General features: G+C 53.7%; 5 protein-coding genes across 5 annotated transcripts; 2 read left to right on the forward strand and 3 right to left on the reverse strand.

The window, feature by feature from the left end:
- Positions 1-993: 993 nt before the first annotated feature.
- Positions 994-7,212, reverse strand: DNF3_1 (drs2 neo1 protein; the record flags this gene model as incomplete). The annotated part of the gene is made up of 2 exons (XM_064833293.1): positions 994-1,947; positions 2,362-7,212. The coding sequence occupies 2 exons, from the start codon at positions 7,210-7,212 to the stop codon at positions 994-996; spliced, it is 5,805 nt and encodes a 1,934-aa protein (XP_064699562.1).
- A 2,573-nt stretch (positions 7,213-9,785) lies between these two features.
- Positions 9,786-11,861, reverse strand: LTS14_000581 (uncharacterized protein; the record flags this gene model as incomplete). The annotated part of the gene is made up of 1 exon (XM_064833294.1): positions 9,786-11,861. The coding sequence occupies one exon, from the start codon at positions 11,859-11,861 to the stop codon at positions 9,786-9,788; it is 2,076 nt and encodes a 691-aa protein (XP_064699563.1).
- A 776-nt stretch (positions 11,862-12,637) lies between these two features.
- On the reverse strand, positions 12,638-14,676 carry LTS14_000582 (uncharacterized protein; the record flags this gene model as incomplete). The annotated part of the gene is made up of 2 exons (XM_064833295.1): positions 12,638-13,774; positions 13,825-14,676. The coding sequence occupies 2 exons, from the start codon at positions 14,674-14,676 to the stop codon at positions 12,638-12,640; spliced, it is 1,989 nt and encodes a 662-aa protein (XP_064699564.1).
- Positions 14,677-17,240: 2,564 nt separating this feature from the next.
- Positions 17,241-19,311, forward strand: CLB4 (B-type cyclin; the record flags this gene model as incomplete). Its single annotated transcript, XM_064833296.1, has 2 exons — positions 17,241-17,252; positions 17,491-19,311. The coding sequence occupies 2 exons, from the start codon at positions 17,241-17,243 to the stop codon at positions 19,309-19,311; spliced, it is 1,833 nt and encodes a 610-aa protein (XP_064699565.1).
- A 1,125-nt stretch (positions 19,312-20,436) lies between these two features.
- On the forward strand, positions 20,437-21,362 carry LTS14_000584 (uncharacterized protein; the record flags this gene model as incomplete). Its single annotated transcript, XM_064833297.1, has 3 exons — positions 20,437-21,060; positions 21,110-21,269; positions 21,325-21,362. 3 exons carry the CDS (start codon positions 20,437-20,439, stop codon positions 21,360-21,362), a joined length of 822 nt encoding a protein of 273 aa, XP_064699566.1.
- Between the last annotated feature and the right edge of the window lie 512 nt (positions 21,363-21,874).

The raw sequence follows: 21,874 nt of genomic DNA on the forward strand, positions 1-21,874 counted from the left end.
TTCGCAGACCAGCTCCAGGCCACCGAACTCTTTCCAACGCGGGCCGAGGTCGACAGAGCCAACATTGGACGTCTGCATCATTTGCAAGGCGAGACTCACGTCTTCGAAGCCAGAGATGGTGGCGCGATCGCCGACAAGGGTCAACGTGACAAGCTGTTGAGCAATTGCATGGCGCCTGAGCTCATCTCGCTCAAGAAAGGTGCTCAGGTCATGCTGATCAAGAATGTGGACGAGAGCCTCGTCAATGGATCCATCGGCCGAGTCATTGGCTTCATGAGCGAGCAGACTTTCGACAATTACAGCCACAATGAAGAGGCTTTCTGCCCGTCTCCAGGAGGTACCATTTCTAGCAGCAACGACGACCACCTCTCAGCGGAGCAGCGAGCCTTGGTCCATACCATGGGTGGAGGCATCACAACGTCGAAGAAGTATCCTGTCGTACGCTTCTTGGTGACTGACGGTACCTCGCGGGATCTGTTATGCCAGCCCGAAGCCTGGAAGGTCGAGCTGCCGAATGGTGAAGTCCAAGCTTCACGCTCTCAAGTGCCTCTCATTCTCGCCTGGGCTTTGTCGATTCACAAAGCTCAAGGGCAGACATTGGAACGTGTCAAGGTGGATCTGGGCAAGGTGTTCGAGAAGGGACAAGCCTATGTGGCATTGTCGCGCGCAACGAGTATGGCTGGTTTACAAGTTATGCGATTCGATCCGAAGAAAGTCGTCGCGCATGAGAAGGTCAGGACGTTCTACAGCAATCTGTCGAGGGTCGAGCTGGCGGAGAAGAACAAGTCAAGGATGGAGAAGGTGCAGAAGAAGAGGCCGGGCATCGCCGCTGAAGACTATGAGAAGAACTTTGTTGGAGATGAGGGTTTGTGATGGCTAAGATACTCATCTATCATATGCTAGCTCGCGATGCTGTAACGACGCTGATGATCGACGGCTACATCCCCTTATATGTGCCTCGCAGCATTGTCCTAGCTCTAGACATTACACTCATCATAGCTTTACCTCGCCCTCAGACGGCCCAGCATGCATGAAATTAGCTCGTATAGCCGTGATACTCGTCTCACCCTCCTTCACTGCCCACCCATCAGAGCCCGGTCCTGCTTCCAGAACAGCGTCGTAAACGTCCGTGAACCTAGGCGCCCACTTGAAATGTCTATTCTGCCATTTGTCGCTGCCGGACGCCTCCTTGCCATTAGCACTCCCATCATTGCTCTCCTGCCTTCTCAACTTCGCCTCCTCAGCCTCTGCTCCATCAACGGCACTTGCCGCTGGCAGTTCCTGGAAGCACGCTCCCTTCCGCCACTCATTCTGGAGCATAGTCGTCCACTGTACCTTCCTCCCCTTCACACCTTTCTGCAATGGCACGTTGACCGAGTACAGTCTTCCGCCACCCCACTCTGCTTTGGAAGCAAGGTACTCGCACACCTTCACACTTTGCTCACATGCCTCATTCACGATATCAGAGGCTGTGTTGCGGTCGAAGAAAGCGAAAGAGAGGGCGATGGATTTGTACCCGCAGACTGAGCTTTCGAGCGCTGCTCCTAGGGTTCCTGAAGAAAGGGCAAAGACGGCTGTTGTGTTGCGGCCGTAATTCGGTCCGCTAATGACGAGGTCTATAGGTGCACGATCTTGAAAGAAGAATTGGCTGAGACCCAATTGAGCGCAGGAGGCTGGTGTGGAGTTCACGAGGACCCAGGATTGGGTATTCTTGTCGTCCTTGGGTGGTGACGATGCGGTGGCGGAGTGCACGTCTGGGTTTGAGCGAGGAGGCCAGTAGTGCGAGGCTTGGACGTCTTGACCGACGATGTGGGCTTTTCCTATCCAAGAGCGCTGGGTATCTGGTACGATGACAGAGACGGTGTGGCCGGCTTCTTCCAATGTTCGTACGAACGGCAGGATGTATGGCGAGCTCTCCGTGGAAGGAGGGCCGTCATCGTTTGTTACCTGGTATAGTGATTAACCTCGATTCACCATCAGATTTCGATGCGAAGGCTTACAAGAATGTGCATTGTGACGGAAATATATGGGCGAGCTGGATTGATAATGCTGTGGTGATGCACCAGAAAAGCCAATGGCAAGAATTTGAGACGATTGCGTGGGCCGAGGCGTGAACTGTCACCGAAGTGGAAAGAGAAGAAAGAAGTAGAACATCGCCAAGAGTGTTGACTGTGTCCACGAATAGAGTAACTGGCGAGCAATGATAGGTAGGACAGACTTGACGTCGTTTACTACACGAGACGCTTTAGTATAGCCGTAGAGATCACGATTCAAAGGTCACTGTTCCTTTCTAAAGTGTACTGTTATCCAATTGTGCACGGGGTATAGCATCTATGGCCTAGCCAGACTCTCTTTTCTAACCTTTCCATAGCCTCTCGATAGCATCTCTCTGATATCAGTACTGGGCCGTGCAGCTCCATCATCAACAATGATGGTCATTTCTTCCGTATCAACACGCATGCTATTCTTCCCCTCCTCCATGACACGCGGCCGGTTGAGTAAGTCCTGCACCTCACCCTCACGCTTCGCCTGGAGCTCTGCTTCACGTTGCAGCTCGACGCTACTCTTCTTAGTCCCACGACGCCATCCGGCTTGTAGCCACGGCGCACTAGCTTCCTCGAAGCGTTTGCGAATACTCAAGTCGCCTTCGAGCACCTGAAAGATTTCGACGTCGGTAGGGAAGAAAGCATTCTTGAGGGCGCGAATAGCGACTTGGAACGCCAGTGGCGCCATGACCGCGACGAGCAATGTCAGCCACCACAAAGCACTTCGGCCGAAGCCATGGAACAAACCACCTTTGACAAAGTACTCTGGATTCTTGGCGTTGTGATACGTGACGGCCAGAATGATGTTCCACAAAGCCCAACCTCCGACAGCGAGGACCCAGCCAATTATTGCCATGTAGGTACGATACCTCTGCTCAATGACCTGGAGCTTCGTCGCAATGACCACGACACAAGCTGTAAAGGTCATGTCGCCAAGTGGATAAAGAGAGTCGTCTAGCGTGAACTTGGCTTGAGCGTACAAGCCTTGCATTGTGAAGTAGATGATCGTGGCCTCGGCGACTGCCATGAACATCCAGCCCGCGTAGACTCTAAGGTTGAATCCAGCTGATCTTTGTCCTTTGTTGTATAGCTCGGGTACGGCGATGAGTGTAGGAGCTCGCAGATCTTGCTCGAAGATGCCTAGGAAGATGACGACTAGCGATGTGAACAGAGTGTTAAACATGGAGAGCGACCACGACTCATATAGCGATGTGCCAGTGTAGCCAGCTTGGTGCTGAAAAAGTGCCTGGGTCAAGTAGAAAAGCATTTCCTTATAGAAAGTGCAAACGATGTACTTGCAAGTCCGTACATAGTTCCAGCGCCCGTGGACCAGAAGTAGCTTGGTCAAGAATCTGAATTGTGCAATGGAATAGTCCGAGACTCTTGCGGCCTGTACGCCTTCCTTGCCAGTGATGCCAATACCAACATGTGCCTCTTGGATCATGGCAATATCGTTGGCACCATCACCTATAGCAAGTGTGACGCTATGGCTGACACGCTTTCGGATAGCATGTACAAGACCAGCTTTCTGGCTCGGCGAGGCACGACAACAGATCACCGAGTCCGCCAGTATAGCCAGATCCAGAAATAGTATGTGAAGTGCTTTATCCAATTCGATAGTACTCAGTGTCTGTCCGTCGATCACAACGACAGAGTGGGCTACGCCTCCACCTTGTATGGCAAGTATAGAAGAAGCGATGCGCTGCTCCACATCACGATCCTCCCAGTCAAGGATCGTGACAATTGAGTAGTCCTTGATCAGACGACAAGAGTGACCAATATTGATAGCAGTCTCCCTCTTATCGCCAGTCAGCATCCACGTGTGTATTCCAGCACGTCGCAGACGATCGATAGTCTCTGGGACACCCTTCTGCAGCTTGTCTTCGATTGCAGTGGCGCCTCCTAGTTCCAGCTCCTGTTCAATCATTTCCCCAGCTTGTTCAATGCGCTTCTGTCGGTCCACGAGAGAAGTGGTCGCTTCTTGATAGACCTTCTTCCAGCCTCGATAATCGTCCTGGTTGAGAAAGCGATGGCCATAGAGTAATGTTCGCAGCCCTTCACAAGCGAAGTCATTGATATGTTGAAAGCATCTCTCGATTACTGCCGCTTCATTGGAGGCCAGAGACTCCTCGACAAGATCCTCGTCGTCCATGTCAGTCTGCACAGACCCAGCACGCTCAGAGGCTGACGGTCGACCGAGCTGCGCAGACGGTCGTGGCGAGTAATGCCTATCATCTACCCTTAGCGACGCCACATCCTGCTCGCGATGAGATAGCCAACCATCGATGTTATCTCTGATCGGCTCAAGTCTACCGATGCTGGGTCGAGATACCGATGTTCTGGAGAGCTGCGCGCTAGACCTCGGAAAGCTACCTACGCTGCTCTTGCGGCGAAGGACCTCTTGAACTTCCATGCTCCGGCGCTCGTCATTACGAGCTTCCACTTCAGCCATCTTTTGGTTTGCCAGGTTCGCTAGACGCAGTCGCTGCATCAGGACCGAGTCTGCTCCCTTGCACATCAAGCAGATGCGACCGTCCGGGAAGCGTACAACGACCGACATCCGCTTACGCTTGCTCGAGAACTCGATCACGTCCAGTACTTCGAAGACTTCATATGCAGGGTCCGCATTCTGTCCATTTGGGTAGGTCTTCAAGGTCAAAGCCGAGACATCACGTTCCCAAGCCACATAACCCAAGTCTTTGGCAGCTTGCACAAGAGCCGACTCATCTGGTGAAGAAGCCTGGTACGAGACATCCTCGTCGTCGCCTTCTATCCGTTCAGGTAAGCATGTATGGCATAGTGCCATCGACAAGACCATAAGCTTGGCCTTCTGCGCGAAACTGGTGTTCGGTCGCCTTTGCACAAAATGGATCATCTCAGCCGTGGACATTTGTTGCTGGACAGTTGCATCTGTACCTGGAGAGGCCCATTGAGTCGACTTTCGGGGAAGGTCAACCTCGCTACCGGGTCGAAGATCTTCGCCATCCGCAACGGAGTTGGACTTCGTAGACATGCGACGTAGTGGCTCCTTGCCTTTACCCTTGGCTTTCGGCTTCCGCTTCTTGTGCAGCAGCATCTCGTCGCTGGCAGAATCACCCTTCAAATCGGCATCATGCAGCCATGCAGTACCAGCAACGCTCAGCTTGCGGAAGCGCATCACGTTCTCTGTCAGAGTGCCCGTCTTGTCAGAGAACACGTATGACACTTGTCCGAGTTCCTCGTTGATAGTCGATGTCTTTGCTTCCAGTGGCGTATTGCTGACCTCGTCGTACATGTCGATATCACTGTTGAGTAGCGCCATCTGCGCCACTTTGATGATCTCCATACTGACGTACAACGACAATGGAATCATGGTGTTGAACATGATCACGAAGCTGACCAAAACATGACCAAAAGGCACACGAGCACGTTTGAGATACCAAGCCTCAGTCTCCGTGTCGGCGGCCCAGACTTCGTATGCAATAGTGTTGTACAGCGCCAAGAAGATGACGAAGCAGACAATGACCATAACCACTTTGTTGACCTTCGCCTGCAGAGAAGGGGCCTTGATGCGCGGATTCTTGTTCGAATTCATACGGATCTTGCATTCTTCGCCAGAGTGAGTGACCATGCCCCAGATCTCAGGAGTATTGCGCAGTACACTTCCGCGATATATAATCTCGTTGTTGGTCAGAGGCGCAGTCTCGCCGTTGATCGTGACCTTGCCATCGAAGTTGTACAGGTCGAGATTAGGGTCTTCGACGACGAAATGCGCACCACCAGCCGCTACTGACTCGGTACTCGTGTACGCTGTTACAAGTGCGGCCGATGGTGACTTGGGCTTGAGGTTCGTCTCACCGTCCAGCGCCATTGTCTCGATATACGCCAGACTGTTCGATCCCGTACTTCGAAGCAGCACAATATCTGCCGGAGAAGGGTCGTCGCGTACCAACTTGATGACATCACCCACTCGTAGATTGTGCCACTTGACGGAAGCCCAATGCAGACCCCTGCCGGCCTGCTCCTTGTGCCCTCCTTGTACTGCGTCGTGGGCACGTAATACTTTGGCCTCACTGTTGTTCTCCAGCTTGTCCAGTCTATGCCGCCGGAAATCCTCATAGCCCTCCTTGCCCATTGATATCGCCACGAAGAAAAGCAATGGTACAATCGTCGTATATGTTCCAGTTGTTGACAGGCCAGGTATCATCTGGAGAATCGCTATGGTGAGAAAGTAGAAGTTTGCGATCTTGGAGAACTGAGCAAACAGCTGTCTGGGCACAAAGTTCCAAGGTGTGTACTTTGACGATCTTATAGTGTTGCTGATGTGAGGTTTGCTAGTCCGCTCGTCCATTAATGGTTCGCTGACGGTCGGATCGAGCACGATATGCCGTTCATCTTTCGAAGGCGGAGTCTCCTGCGCTCGCAAGACAGCTTGGCGAGTCTTCGAATACCATTGCGACATGCGCTTCAATGGTAGATGTCTTCGAGCTTTGTGCTGCATCCAGGCCTGGTAGTTCGGGAGAGCACTTGCTGCGTGACCGACTTTATGAAAGGAAGGCAATGACGCCGTGAAGGATGGTGGGCGAGGTGGTGCGGCCTCAGCGATGGTTGAGACAGTCACAGATGGTTGGTTACCCTTTTTCGTCGTTTGTGGTCTGTCCGTGGTACCGTCGACAGGACCGACTGGTTGCATCTCCATGATAGAATCGTCGTTGAATGCTTTGCGATCCAAGTTGCGGGCGAACAATGAACTCCTCATAGATAGTCCTCGACTTCTGGATCGTGCTGGTGGCGAGGCTGAAGGTACGCGTCCAGAGGGTGAGCTTGGTGATCCCGTACTTCGAGGACCACCTGCGATAGGCTGCGCCGGCACACTGCTGCTGGACATTATATTCGCCGCTCTCGCATTGATGCTCACTGCTGGCTCGCTCCCACGTCGCTCGCTCGATCCTTCCATACCATCCCGCGACATCTCGTCGCTCTTCCTCTTCTTCGGCCGTGCAGTGTCCACGGAGAACCGCACACGCTGCGGCTCAGCCTGCACGACATTTGTACCCATCTGCACACCATCGTGTTCAGAATTAGCCACCACAAGTGACTCGTCATGCTGACCCGAATGCCTCCTCCTCACGCCTTCGCTGCCAGACCCATTCTGCTGCCTAGCATTACTCTCCACATCACCAGGCATATTTCTTTCAATGCCTGTCCCCGCTATGCAATGCGATTGCGCCTGCGCATGAAGCTCTGACCTGTCGCGCGCGAAAGTAAAACGTACCTAAAGCAAGTGCGTCAAGCACAACGTATGCTGCGAGACCACAATCGCGGCGTAATGCAAGCAAACATCTCCACTCCTCCACAGGCCAGCCTCATAGAGTGGGTGACATCTCTTGCCTGATCTGGTACAGTACGCAAGCCCAAAAGTCTCCACACGGAAACGGCGGCCAGTAGTGACGCACCATTGTCTTGCTGACAGCAAGTGGCCCGTGCCGAAGAGAGGAGTGTTCCGAACAGCCTGTTCCTGCAGCACGTGTGCCCATTAGAATGAACGAACGACTCTATGGTGAAAGCTTCTTTGCGTGAATGTGATACTGCGCCCGAACTGTATAGTGTATGCGGCCTGCTAACCTTATCACGCTGTACAAATGATTTGTACGGTGTATCCTATCTAATTCGAGAGGTGTGCTATGATTTTCCAGCCACTACTCGATAGTAACATTTCTCATTTGAGCCCGCAGGCCTTGCTTTTCTTCATAGCCAAAATTTAGACAGGTCAACCCTTCTGCCTTCACCAGTAAACGTTCTTTGCACTGTCGTCTACTCGGTATCCACAGTTCGACAAATGCAGAAGCCAGGCCATCTCACACCCATAGGTCCTGCGAATGGCCCATTCCTCACCCATCTATGACCTATCACCTCGGGGCTATGCCGAGCACTCTACGATTGGATGCTTTACCATGCCCATTATAATGCTATAAAGGACAAGATCAGGACCGAAGACCACGAGTTCCAGCAGTATTCATGGAACTTCACGATGTAGAGCCTCGCCCGTGACACACACCGGTGTTGATTACCAAAGGAAGGTTAGCAGGAGTCGGAGCTAGCATTTCGTCCAGAAAGTGTCTCGCCGATTGATGAGACCGGCGTATTACCATCGACCGTAGAACTCGTCTGACGGCACATCAACTTTCAGGGCTCGGGATGAAACTCGCATTCCTGCTTCGCGCGCTCTTTAGGAGCCCACTCCATTCTATCGATGGACACGATACAGCTCGGCTGCTTCTCTCATATATCTCATTAGCAGCAAACTGATGGTTTTGAAAATAGGACTCTTCACGAAATCTCGTGCACGCCAATGGCTGGCTTGATGGAGTACGTAGGAGCCATCGCTGAAGTCGAGAACTTTTGTACGGCACGGCTGAGTATATTTCCCTCTCCCGTTTCGTCTGCGCGAGCCGTTGTATCCTCTCGAGGTGTAGACGGGGTGAATCTCTACTTCCAGGATTTTGCAGGTCTTCTTGCCGATGGTGAGGTGTGATTGTGGCGCGTGACCTAATCCACCAGACATAGTGTTTTTGATACTGAGTGCACTTGCAAGTGTTGGGTAAATTGTTACACAAAGCGTGTAGGGTTTTCGCGGAGGAGCACTCTGTGTGCTGGTATTGATCCTGACTGATCACCGGTGCATATGATCTTCGCCGCCACACCTTTGCGCTTGAGCAGACGACGTGATGTGGGAAAGGTGAAGCGAGCCGTGACACTCCCATGGTGAACTAGCCCTGGAGCCATGCCGGCGTTCGCCATTCTGCCCGTATGCTGCGTCGCATCGCTTTGGGCGGTATGCTTGTGTAAATATCCAAGGACGATTTTCGAACCTTGATTCGAGCATTCGATCGATGCGCTAGCATGACTCACGCCTATATCACGGAAATACATAGATCCGAAAGTCCAACTTTGGCCAGGTGCTGGCCGTGCAGTTGAGCCTTGCGCCAACCACAATTACTTTTGCATATTTGTCTATGATCGATGGCTGAAGTCGAAGAGTCTGGGGGAAACCCGGTGAACGAGCCTCTGGACTTGGTGCGATTGTCATTGAACGAGGTGGTGTTCGTGAAGTTACGAGGAGACCGAGAGCTACAGGGCAGGCTACACGTATAAGCATCTACAACAGGAACGCAGTGGTCCGAGCTGACGACCAAGTAGGCGTACGATAGTCATTGCAACCTGGTACTGGGAGAAGTGACGGAGACAATATATGTGGTGGACGAGGAGGATGGAAGTGAGAACGTGCGGACGGTGAAGAAGCAGTCAGAAATGCTCTTCGTAAGAGGTATGGACATAGCATGAGCAACGATGGAGAGGAGGACCGGTTGTTAACACTACGGACAGGCGATTCAGTCGTGCTTATCTCGCCACAGCAATGAGTGGAGGCTGGCTCTAAAGAGGAAACTGGAACCACAAACCACACGCTACAACGCGCAGGAGGTGCAGCCCCAAATGGAGGCCGTTGACCGAAGCTACTTCTAGCTCGAAAACGCCGTGCGATAGCTCTCGCGTCTTCACATCTTCGCAAAAAAGGCAATGGCAACATCAAGCAGATTGACACTCGTGCAAGGTATGGTGTCCTGGAGCGGCAGATCTCATTACGACTTCGTTAGAATCGTTGAATCGTAGGAACGCCACCTCGAGCTGGCACAGGTCTAGCCTGGCCATATGAGGTACTGCAAAGCCCCACCCCTCCAAGGGTATCTCCATGCATCAGTCTCAACCAATCTCCCACTTCGCCACAAACGCCCAAGACATTGCACACCGTCCTTTCCACTCCATATACTCCTGCACCGTCAATCCTCTGCCCTCCTTACCCCGAAAGCTGTTCACAGCCAGAACTTTGACACTCTGCCCTGCCCTCCCCAGATCCTGCACTGGAATATCAATCCACCACACATCGCCATTTGTTTGAAATGGCATATGATTCTTCTTCGTGCCTTCCAGATTATCCACAGCAAGTGTGTAGAGATAATGCGCACCCTTGCCATTGCGTACAGGGTCCCAGTGAGGACAAATCTTCTGGAAGCTGAAGCGCACACTGGGTCCCTGCTGTGATGTGATTATAGGATTTGCGACAGGTCGGAAGGATGTCTCACTAATACCCTCCGCACTAGTGTAGCCGGAGAAGAATTGTGCGCCACAACCACGCTTGTTGCCAGTGATGTACTCCTCCCATGTGAGTGTCCTTCCTTCCTCGCGGTACTGGTGCCGAGTCTCACCGGGGAAGTGGTCGAGGCCGAACTCATCGTTGCTCTGTGTGAACCTCTCCGGACTAAACTCCTGTTTGTAGAGATTGTTGTTCCCGCAAATGTGGCCAGCGCCCCAGCAGGCATCGAGTAGCTTCCACTGGCCACCATCAATCTTGACCACATTCCACGCATGGCCTGCGTCGTAAGGTGGTAGTGGATCGCCTGGCTTGAGTTCAGAATAGCCATAGCCTTTGCCGTTACCAACGACGACGTAAGACTCGAGACCTGCTTTCAGTGCTATTGCGGCGTAGAGACCTGCATAACCTTCGCATACTGCCCACCCCGACGCTAGAGTACTCTTCGGTGTGCTTGGCTGTATATTGCCACTGAAGAAAGCCTCGGTATTGTAAAAGATATTGTGGTGATGCCAGGTGAAGATCGCTCGAGCCTTGTCTGTCGCCGACGAGAATGGCGCCGTAAGTTGTTGAGCCAGCCAGCTAATGTCATTGTTTGGTACCGACTGTCGTGGGAACCGAGCAGCATGTGCATCGACGGCAGAGAAGTCTCGGCAATGCAGACAAGACGACTGCGATGGCTGTACTGCGGGTGCAGCACCGCTATTACCAGCCTTTGGCTTCGATGCCTGCAGAGCGGCGAGGTCCGGTCGTGATCCGGTAGGCACAGGCGGCGGCCCACCATTAGTCTGCGGTACGCTATCTGGCCTTAGAGGTGCGACAGGCGGACGAGAACCAGCATCTAGACCCATATCCAGAGCAGACCGCTTAATCCTCGGTGGTGGCTCGGCCAAGACGGGGCGCGGCGCAGGTTCGACCTGCTGCTGTGAGGTTCGTCTAGGTAGGGGAGGCTGTTGCGCCGAAGGTCTTCTCGACGGAGGTGGCGTAGTGCCTTTGGGCATACCATTGACATTTGGAGAGGAGAAAATGGACTTCAGCGGCCGGCGACCTGCCTTGCTGCCGGAGTCATAGTATGCTTGCTTCTGCTCCTCAGTACGTTTTGGTGGCAAGGGTGGAAGAGCCGCAGGGTCGAAGGCCGGTGCTTTGACCATGCGATCAGATTGTGAAGTGGCGGTCGACATGCCAGAAACAGACGATCTGCCAGTCGCCACAGAGCTGATTGACGCGTTCGAGTCTCGCCGGCTCAGCCGGTTGGCAGGTTGAAAAGGGGTCTCGGAAGGTCGTCTTGATGGTAATGCTGGTGAAGGCTCGGTAGATCTCTCAGGAAACAGGGGAGGATTTGGTGAGAATTGAGATGAAGCTGTCGATGTTCGAGGTGGTAGTGCAGGTCGTGAGATGCCGTCCATGCCATTCGCGCTGGGATTTGAGCGCTCTCCCTCCGGCTGATTCGCGATTCCATTTGCTGAGCTTGGCACATGATCCTGTAGTCGTGGCACGTTCGTCGATTGCGGTCTTGGTGGCACAGTGGGCCTGGGCGGTGGAGGTGGCGGCGGCCTTGCCTTATTCAATATACCATTCGTCGCCACGCTATTCGTCGATGGCGTCTGTCCAGGTGCGCGGCCAACTTGATTCAGCTTCAAAGCTGCTATCCTGTCCTTGACGGACATCGGCTCGGCGTCGTCAGCCATGGTCGGGCCTCAGTTCTAAACGAAATGAATGACGGCTCCTGGCAAGTAAGGGTGAACGTTCGACGAGATCCGGAGCGGTCAGATTGTCGTAGATTGTGCAAACGACTGTGTATCTATTCGCTCTGCGTTGGTGGTACATGGAAGGAATCGTGGCGCAGCAGGCTGAAGGTGGTGTTGTCCGTGCGCTTGTACACTCATATTGGGATTGTTTCAGAAGGCAGTCAACTACATCCTATACGCTAGACTGTGCCACACCGAAAGAGGTCACGGTCGACTAACACCAGAATAGATATCACCACATTAGAGAAAAGCACAGATAGATATCCTAACTTGATCGAATCGCATCGACGTCCATACCATCCTCTACGTTAGACAAACCTTCGCATACAACAGTCTGCCAGTGCATGTGAAGCTCCCAGTCTGATCATTCGACACCCTCGCGGTACTCGCAGTACCAGCAAGACAATTTGGCCTTCCCTCAAACTTTTCTCTGGTAAGAACAAGACCCCATTCCGAAAGCGCTTCATTATCTCCGACGCATTACAGCGCTCATCGACGACCTTCGGGCCTCGCGTGCATCGGGGCAAGCCGTGAACAAAAGAAACTCATAAAATCATCGCGACATTGCCTCCCATCCTCCCGCTCATGCTGTAGTCCGGAGATCCCATTCTGTCCGCGCATTTCTGATTCTGTCCCTGCCAGTCTTGCAGTGTCTTCTAAACGTCTCGAGCACAACCCTGCTTTCGGCTACGCTTGCTACGTCTTCGAACACTTCATCACCGCTTCCTCTTCTTGCTCTTGTCCGGCAGTGCGGGCGCCAGAAACAAGCCGTTGGCAGGTACACCCATGGGCGGATACTGCTGCATCTGCATCTCATCGTCCTCCTCCTCCACATAACCCTCCTCGCCCTTCTTGATCGGCACTCCCATATGTCTTCCATACCTGCCCTTACGCCCGTTGCCCTCGTCTTCACTAACACACCCATCGATACCGATTCCAGCATCCTTGCACCGGCCACAGGGACGCTGCCTATCGCAACCCTTCTTGCTTTTACGGCAGCGCTGGCAGCGTGGCTTGGAGCTGAGATCGTCCTCTCCTTCGCCGAGCTGATGGTGGAAGTTAATGGTCGAGGCAATAGAGCCTTTGCGCGAGCCAGCCGGCATGGAGGATGGAGACATGGGGATCTTAGGAAGCCCGACTGAGGCTGACTTGAGGAGCTTGGGCTTTCCCATCGACATAGCACGAGGCTTGTTGCTCTTCGGCTTGCTCATCTTGCGGATACCATCTGCACCATCATTGCTGAAAGTGCCATCTTGTTGATCATCATAGTCCTCACCGCTCGTGCCGTCGCTTGGCAATTCGTTCATCGTACGCTGCTTCTTCCGCTGTGGACCAGCATCGTGGAAGGCTGGTACGGCCGGCTTCTTGTTGCTATTCTGCTCAGCTTCGTCCTCGCTCGACTCCTCGTCGGAGGAAGCAAGCTCTGCCTTGCCGCTGAGCGCATCATCGACAGTGGAGGTGGATGTACGGCCATGCGAGAACGCAGCAGGGTCGCCGAGTCGCATGAGTTGCAGCGCGACGTCTTCATCCGAGATAGCGCTGCCGACAGTCGGATCGGGAGTAGGCAGGATCCCACCAGAGTGGCGGCCAGCTGGATAGGAGATGGGTCTACTGCGCAATGGTCTACTGGCCTGGTAGTTGTTGAAGCCATTGTTTGGCATCGCAGATTGGATGTAATTTGCACTCCCTCCATAGCTCTGTGGCGACGGCAGAGGCTGAGTGTAGGCAAACGTCTGCTGGTTGGAATGCGCATAAGGCGATGCCATGGTGGTTGGACCATTGCGCCGTTGTGGAGAGATCGATGAGATCGATGCGCTTACAGGTACTTGTGGTGGTACGAAGAGAGGGAGTTCCTAGACCATGTTAGAAGCGATCTGGTAGGACTCTGATGACAGAAGCTTACCGAACTCTCGAAGGCGCGGTTGCGCCTGCCGCCCTCCACGATGTTATTCACGCTGATCTCGGCATTGACGTGCTCAGTTCTTGAGCGCCTGGAACTCGTGACCGAGCCTCCTCCATTGTCGTCGCTACTATAACCATCTGCGTCTCCTGTGACACTGTTGTCCTTGCTCTTGGTCCTGTGCATGCGAGGCTTCCCACCTGGAGCCGCCGAGGCACTGCGCTTGCCCATCTCAGACCCTGGTGACAGACTACGTACACCAGCAGAACGTGCGGCAGTGCGCGAAGGCGAATGCGGGTTGAGCTGCGGCGGGCGCATTTCGAACGGTGCGCCCAGAGTGGGCTTTCTCGGCGACACCGACTCACGACCGTTTCCACCATTGGCAGCAGGAGGCTGCGCGATAGTCCGTACATACACTACCATATCGTTCTCGAAGTTGTCATACGCAGCAATCATGCTGATGCCCTCCTTGTTCTCGAAACTGACGCCATAATCATACAAGCCGTAAAAGTTCTTCACGGTCGGGATGATTGACTCGGTGGAGTCGCTAGGGGAGATCATAACACGCATTGGTAGACGAGCCTGGATTCGTGGATCTTGTTCATCGATCAATTGGAAGACAACATGCTTCTGCTCTTTCTTGGCAGGCGAATTGCGGTAGTGTCCGGAACTGTAGGAAGACCCGTTGCTGCCCCTTGATGGTCGATGGAGGCCGTTGCCGTACTGTGGGGCTTGTGTTTGCATTGTAGACTGTGCTCCTGTATGCCGGGTGGAGTGGGAGTTTGTTTGGCGCCTGCCATCAGCTGACTCGGTGACAGCGTGGGCACCTTGAGCCAGCATGCTGTTTACGTCCATATCGTGACGAACAACACTCTTTTCGTATTCGCCAGGGTAGCCTGACTATATGGGCGTGCGTGCGAAGGGTATTGGAGAGATCTTGATTTAGCGTGCTGATGACGCTGTCGTCGGCGCAAAGGGCTGGCTCGAGCCAGGGAGGAGCGGCAACGACGGTGCGCTACCGAGAGCTGTAATAAGAATAGTTAGCAATCTCGCCTCCACTGAGCTGCTATATTTTATTGCAGGTATTGGTATGGCAAAGCAAACACCTGCACCGCCTTAGGTGGGTAGTGTATGCAGATCCGCAGCTGACCAAGTGGAGTCGAGCGAAGACGGTGAGGAGCAGATATCGCAGAGCGTCTGCAGGTATAATGAGATAGACACTGCTCACCTAGGATCGCCTTGACTGTCAGAAAGACCCTGATGGATATTTGCTGGTTCTGATGAGGTTGTCAGCCTCTACCTTGCTGCCGCCGTGCCAAACGAAAGGCGCAGAAGGGCAGCGAGCAGCAGCGAGTCCGGCGCCAGTGAGGAGTAGATCAAGGACAATAACGAGCGTAGAAGGTAGTCAACAGGCCAGTCAAGGGTACTGGCCGTCGATTGTACGACTTGGAGGTGGAGATAGAAGGTTGGGAGAGGAGGTAGAGCAGAAGGTCAAGGAAGCCAGTCTGCGAGATGCAACCTCAGAGCGCCGCACTCCGCCCGCTGCGGATCAGAAAGTCATTGACAATGCTCCATTCAACACCACTTCACATGACTATAACTTCGGCATGTATACAACGGGATAATGGCTACAGTCTTACATCAAGCCTTTGGTCCACTTCATGCGAGAGTGTCCTTTCACGAGTCGCAGCTCAACTCATACCACTCATAGCCGCCCGAATAAGCAAGCTTTATTAACTCCAAGTTGGTCCCGCTCCAGCCCAGACCCTCAGATCCCACTGCAATAGCATGATAGTCAGCCATAGACACACGCCTCGCCTTACACAGAGTCGCTACCAGAGGAGAAGAGAAGCGCCTGCAGCGCGAGTGAAAAGGCGTATGGAGACTCTCTTCCCTAGCTGCATGCCAACCACACAGACCGACGGCGCTCGTGGCTGCGCTCCAATCACAGTTCTCAAAAGAAACTGCCGCACATGCGCACCGTGTCATGTTAGAAGATGAACTTGATGTCCGTCGCTGGTCAGGTTTATGTTCGTCGCATTCAAACCTGCGTTATGAGATGAGACGATGGACGCGCTGCTCGAGAAAGATGCCGGCCGTTGCCTGTACATGGCACAGGCTTGAAGGATTGTGTTACGAAGGCACACTTTAGACTTTGCGCCTCGTTGGCGACGCAAGGAAAGGGACGCATGCCTCAATATACCAGGGGCACGAATTGTGGACTTGAGCCACGACCACATAATAGTCAAACTAGAAAGGTAAGAAGTGCTTAAATGCGTCGTCGATGAGACATCAAAGTCACCAGCGACAACGGCGTCAGGAGTGCTCATATCGCGCGCGAGCACAATTCAGAGACTCCGCGGAAAGCCACCATCGTGCGACGCTTTTGCCGTCTGGAGAGTATACCCGAACTACTACACGGATGGAAGCGACTAGCCAAAGCAGACCAGCAGACAACCTGCATGAAGACGAGGGGTTTTTCCCACGCCAACTCTGCGAAGCACTCCGAAGCAGGTGTTCCGGAATCTGCCCGCTGTGACAGATTCATTGGCTCAGAAGGCCACGATGCCGATGGAGTGGACAGCGCATTAGCCGTGCTAGGAGGAGTACTTCATGTAAACAAAGTGAGGTCAGAAATGCGATGCTGATGGTGATGCGACGTCTTGTTTCGCGCAGATGAAGGTAGTCTGAGACGTAGATGAGATCACGTGTTGACGCTGCATGATCGTGTAATTCCGTTTGAGACTGTGCTTTGCGACGCGGCACGCAAATAACTTGGTGTGAAGGCAAGACGGAGGCTCGAGAGACGTAGTAAATGATGCCATACCAGACGTGGTAGGTCAGAGTCTCGGTGAGAGGGCCGAGTGAGGTGGGAAAGCTGTGTTGGTAGGTGTTGTTATAGTTGTGCCATAATGTTGGCTTTCTGGGAGGACGCGATCCTAGCAGAAGTTTGAGTGACGTCTCGCGGGAGTGGCCGCTAGCCTTACATCTAAGCTCGATGAGGCATCGCAACGGCTCTAGCGCGAACTGTGTAGCTGGGACGGTCTGTTTATCTCATAACATACGACGGGCAACATCGACCGCGAGCTTTCTTTACCTGAAAGGCCGCGCAGGGCCAGAGGCGACAATCATCATACTCTCGCATCGCTTAGCGACAACAGCACTTCACTCAGCAGTGTTAGCATCACGCAGCTTCACGTTGCCTAGGAGCTCACTTGTTCACGACGCGGTGCTGCCAACATCCTCCCCCGAAGCCCAGCAGCTCGACAGATGCGCGGGTGACAACTTCCACCTTGCGCCGCCATCCGTCCTCGAGGCAACACAGCACCGCCATCATCGTGCCAAGCTAAGGCATCCCTGGAGCCATAGAAGATCCGCAACGAGCAACCCAGCACTAGCTGCTGACCCACCGCATCACAATGGACGCCAAGGTATGTTGCCGTCGCCGCTGTCCTCATATCCCCGTCCACAAGCGGCAGGAGCAGAATCTTCACAAGCTCATATACCCCCTCATGCCGCGTGCCAACTCGAACTTGACACCTCACCGCCGCCACCTCTCCAAACCGCGACAACACTGCTCTAGCCGACCGTGACATCGCACTGCTCCACACTGACGCATCGCTCTGCTGTAATACATGACTTGATTTCTGACTCTTTCTTGAACTATAGCCGCAGCGGCCACGCGCCCTCAAGGTGCACGACGAGAACATGCCACCTCCTGCTCTTCCCGGCAAAACACTGCACCAGCGGACCAAGTCAACACCAGCCTTTTCGACCTTGATGCAAGCGGGCGCTGTGAAGGCAGCGAATAAGAAGATCTTGGGTGAGGTGAACGCGAACCAGAAGATGGCGAGGGACGACTCGGAGGTTGGCAAGGCGTCGCCAGGAAAGTTGGCAGTACAATTGCTGGAACCAGTCAAGCCAGCCGCCACGTTTGCGAGACCGGCCACGCGACCTCTGGCACCAAAAGCATCAAGCCAGACCATGGTATCGACGCTCAGCACCACAAATCAAACATCGATTGCGGAGCCAGAGCCATTGAAGAAGATCGTACCCAAGAAAAGCACGAAGGTCTTGAAGGATGTCCCAGTGTGTACGGCTGCGGATCCGGAGTTATCTCGAAGACCAGCCTCGACAGCGCCAGTACATCACATTCTAGCCGCGCCAAAGCAAGCCGTATTCCCTCCTTTGGAGAAGCCAGCAGCAGCCATCAAGGTTCAGGAGGTGCGCAAGACCGAGAGCGTGCCTTTGCGTGACGAGGCAGTCGTCAGACCCACGCATAAGCCAGTAAGCGCAGGCATAGCTTTGCCACCAGGCTTCGCGTCAGAGCAGGAGTATGTCAACTTCGTGACAGCGCAGAATGTTGCTCAAATGCAATATCAGCCAGTGCTCAATGGCCACGCACAATATCCTGGCATTGACCAGCTCCCTGCTGAGCAATTCTACGACATCGACGAAGAAGAATTCTATGAGGACGGCTACACCACCGGCAGGTCTTTTGGCTTCAGGGGCGAGAGCACAGGCGGCGTGACCACAATACTGGCGCCCAAGCATACCGAGAAGGTGCAACAGGAGCTTGACGGCGCGAGAGCATTTGTCGACGCTACCAGGACTCCAGAGGATATCGAGGACGAACAGTGGGACACCTCAATGGTGGCTGAGTACGGCGACGAGATCTTCAGCTACATGCGCGAGATGGAGGTCCGCATGGCACCCAATCCTCGATACATGGAGCAGCAATCGGAGATCCAGTGGTCAATGCGAGCGGTGCTCATGGATTGGGTCGTCCAAGTACATCAGCGCTTCAACCTCTTGCCGGAGACTCTGTTCTTGACCGTCAACTACATCGACCGCTTCCTATCCTGCAAGATAGTGTCACTTGGGAAGCTGCAGCTCGTCGGCGCCACAGCAATATTCGTGGCTGCCAAGTACGAAGAGGTGCAATGCCCGACCATTGCCGAGATCATCTACATGGTCGATGGTGGCTACAGCGCAGATGAGCTACTTAAAGCAGAGCGCTTCATGCTCAGCATGCTGCAATTCGAGCTCGGCTGGCCAGGACCCATGAGCTTTCTTCGACGCATCAGCAAGGCCGACGACTACGACCTTGAGACTCGTACGTTGGCCAAGTACTTTCTCGAAGTCACTGTCATGGACGAGCGATTCGTAGGCTGTACTCCAAGCTTCCTCGCGGCCGGTGCTCACTGCATTGCCCGCCTTATGCTACGCAAGGGCGACTGGTCTGCTGCCCACGTCTTCTATTCCAACTACACCTATTCTCAGCTTCGGCAGTTGCTGGCGGGTATCCTGGAGTGTTGTGAGAAGCCACAGAAGCATCATGCCGCCGTGTTCGAGAAGTACATGGACAAGCGGTATAAGCGAGCCTCGACATTCGTGGCTACTGAGATGCAGAGGGGTTTCCAGCTGCCAGGTGTGGTGCGAGGAGCCTCGTCGGGACCAATGGACCTCGCATGCCAACGTCTGTGGTAGATGCGCCGCGGCTACAAAGCATGGTGTTGTGCTACTCTTCACCACCATTTCAGCCGACGCTCCTTCTCGGCCGCACGCACAGCGGCATGAGCTTCTTTCGAAGCATGCCAGCCAGCGATGAAGCTCGTGGAGGAGCATTCAACGACGACCTTGACGACAACAATGACGCCATGAACCAACTGTAATACTCATAAAGCTTCTGCTCGCTCATCCAGCTCAGGCTTGGAATGGGTCAGCAGCAAGCCTCTCTTACTTTCATTGCATTTTTTCTTATCGGTCATCGTGCTTGAGCGCGGAGGAACTCTTTGGGACGAGGGTTGGGACGTGCTGGTACGGAAGATGGTGTCTAGGCGTTTTTCTGGTGGAAAGCATTCGGAGACAGGTGTTCTATACTGGCGTGCTGAGCAGGCTACCCATTTTCACCACCCCTCCTCTTACTGTTGGTAGGGTGTTTGGTTGGGTAGCGTTTGATAGAAGCACTCCATGAATTCGAAGAATTGAAGCATTACTGGTCGATTACCTCTGCTACTGTTCACTGCATGATACAGCTGCCTTCTCGGATACCAGGCTACTCGATTAGAGTTCGATCTCGTCCCTTGTTATCGTCGCCCCACCTTTGTACGAATCGGACGGTCATACCCCACGTTTCGCTCTTCAACGGAGCCCGAACCAGGAGCACTGGATAATCTCAGCCAAATGCATGCGACGTTGGAACTCCTGAGCAAGCACGACGCTTTTTATAGACCTGTCCGCCGTACGCCATGATGCGGCAGAGGCTACATGTCGTGGACTGCGCGTTGCTGTGTCGTCAGAAAGAAGACGGAACCCCACCGGCTAGCGAGTGCATTGAGAGGTGGGTTGCATCTTTATGTCCCTAGTCTCTCAGTGGTAGGGGAGCATCGAGCTCCGGCCGCCGTCTGTAAGTATAAGCTTGGGAGTTGCATGCAGGTGCTGAATGATTTTCTTACACCGCCTGATTGTTCCTGACATTTCTTACCATTGAGCACAAGACCATATCTATCTCACTCCCCATTGTAAGAGCCCTTCCGTTAGACGATCGAGACTACGAGGATAGCTTTATTAATTTTCTTGTACAGTAACTCATCTACCGACAACACAGCAAACATGTCTTCATCCCAGGGTGTCGTCACCGTCCCGTCTGCCTCCCTTCACGGCAAGGTAGCGCTCATCACCGGTGCTGGCCGTGGTATCGGACGAGGCTGCGCCATCGAGCTCGGCAAGCGTGGTGCTAGCGTTGTCGTCAACTACGCCAACAGCAAGTCCTCCGCCGATGAGGTCGTCAAGGCCATCGAGGAGTCCGGCAGCGGTGCCAAGGCCATCTCGATCCAGGCCGATGTGAGCAAGAAATCCGAGATCGAGCGTTTGTTTCAAGAGGCGAAGAAGCACTTTGGCAAGGTCGATATCGTCATGAGCAACAGCGGTACCGAATCATGGGACAAGACTGAGGAGATCACGGAGGAGAAGTACGACCACGTCTTCAACCTCAATGCTCGCGCACAATTCTTCGTTGGCCAGGCAGCGTGGAAGTACCTCGAGAACGACGGCCGTCTCATCCTCATGAGCTCCATCGCCGCCGGTCTCCTTGGTGTCCACGACCACGTCCTCTACAACGCCTCCAAGATGGCTGTCATTGGTATGATCAAGGCCTTCGCCACTGACTTCGGTGCTCGTGGCATCACTGTCAACGGTGTCGCTCCTGGTGGCATCAAGTCCGACATGTTCACTCAGGTAAGCAGTAACAAGCCTTGAGCATAGAGAGGATACTGATTGATTGCAGAACGCATGGCACTACATCCCAGGTGGCACCCCAGACTGGCCCGCCGACAAGATCGAGAAGCTCATGGCCGACCACTGCCCACTCAAGCGCTGCGCTCTTCCCGAGGATGTCGCTCGCGTTGTCGCTTTCCTTGCCTCCGGTGACGGTGGCTGGGTCAACGGTACGTTCAAAGAAGTATTGTATCATTCAAGAAACTATGCTGACATTGTTTGCAGGCCAAGTCATCACCATCTCCGGTGGCTCTTCCCAGTAAATGTACGAGGATTTTGGCGTGATGAGAGCATGAGCAGGCATATGGATGCATCTTCAGGGTCAAGCCATTGTCATATCACAAGATATATGTCAGGAACAGATAGAGGGAGGAGACAAAAGCCCAGAAATGTTATATATCGTGCGCTGATTGGCCAATGAATAAATGTATCTGCCAAGACCGTCAACCCTGACGTGTGCTTTACTTCGACCAGATGACAACTCTGAAAGCCAGTCGTCTTCACTTTAAAGACCATGCGTACGTCCGTCTATCCCGGTGTGCTGGTTGAACAGTGTGCGAGTCCCTTCTGAAATGGGCACGACCATGACCGAAGCCCTGAGACTCAAGGACCGGGTCCAAGCCACCGTGAAGTCGTCAGAAAACCTCGACCAGGCCCACGTACTGCAGGCAAAGCAGGTCGCCCTTGCCATTGTAGTTAAGCAATGGAGAATCGTTCGTCACCACGGTTAGGCCCGACCGGTCGGGAATCCGTGGTTGCTCCTGGGAAATGCCAT

This window comes from Recurvomyces mirabilis (genome assembly GCF_035927965.1).
Source record: "Recurvomyces mirabilis strain CCFEE 5264 chromosome Unknown scaffold_1, whole genome shotgun sequence".
Classification (NCBI taxonomy): domain Eukaryota; kingdom Fungi; phylum Ascomycota; class Dothideomycetes; order Mycosphaerellales; family Teratosphaeriaceae; genus Recurvomyces; species Recurvomyces mirabilis.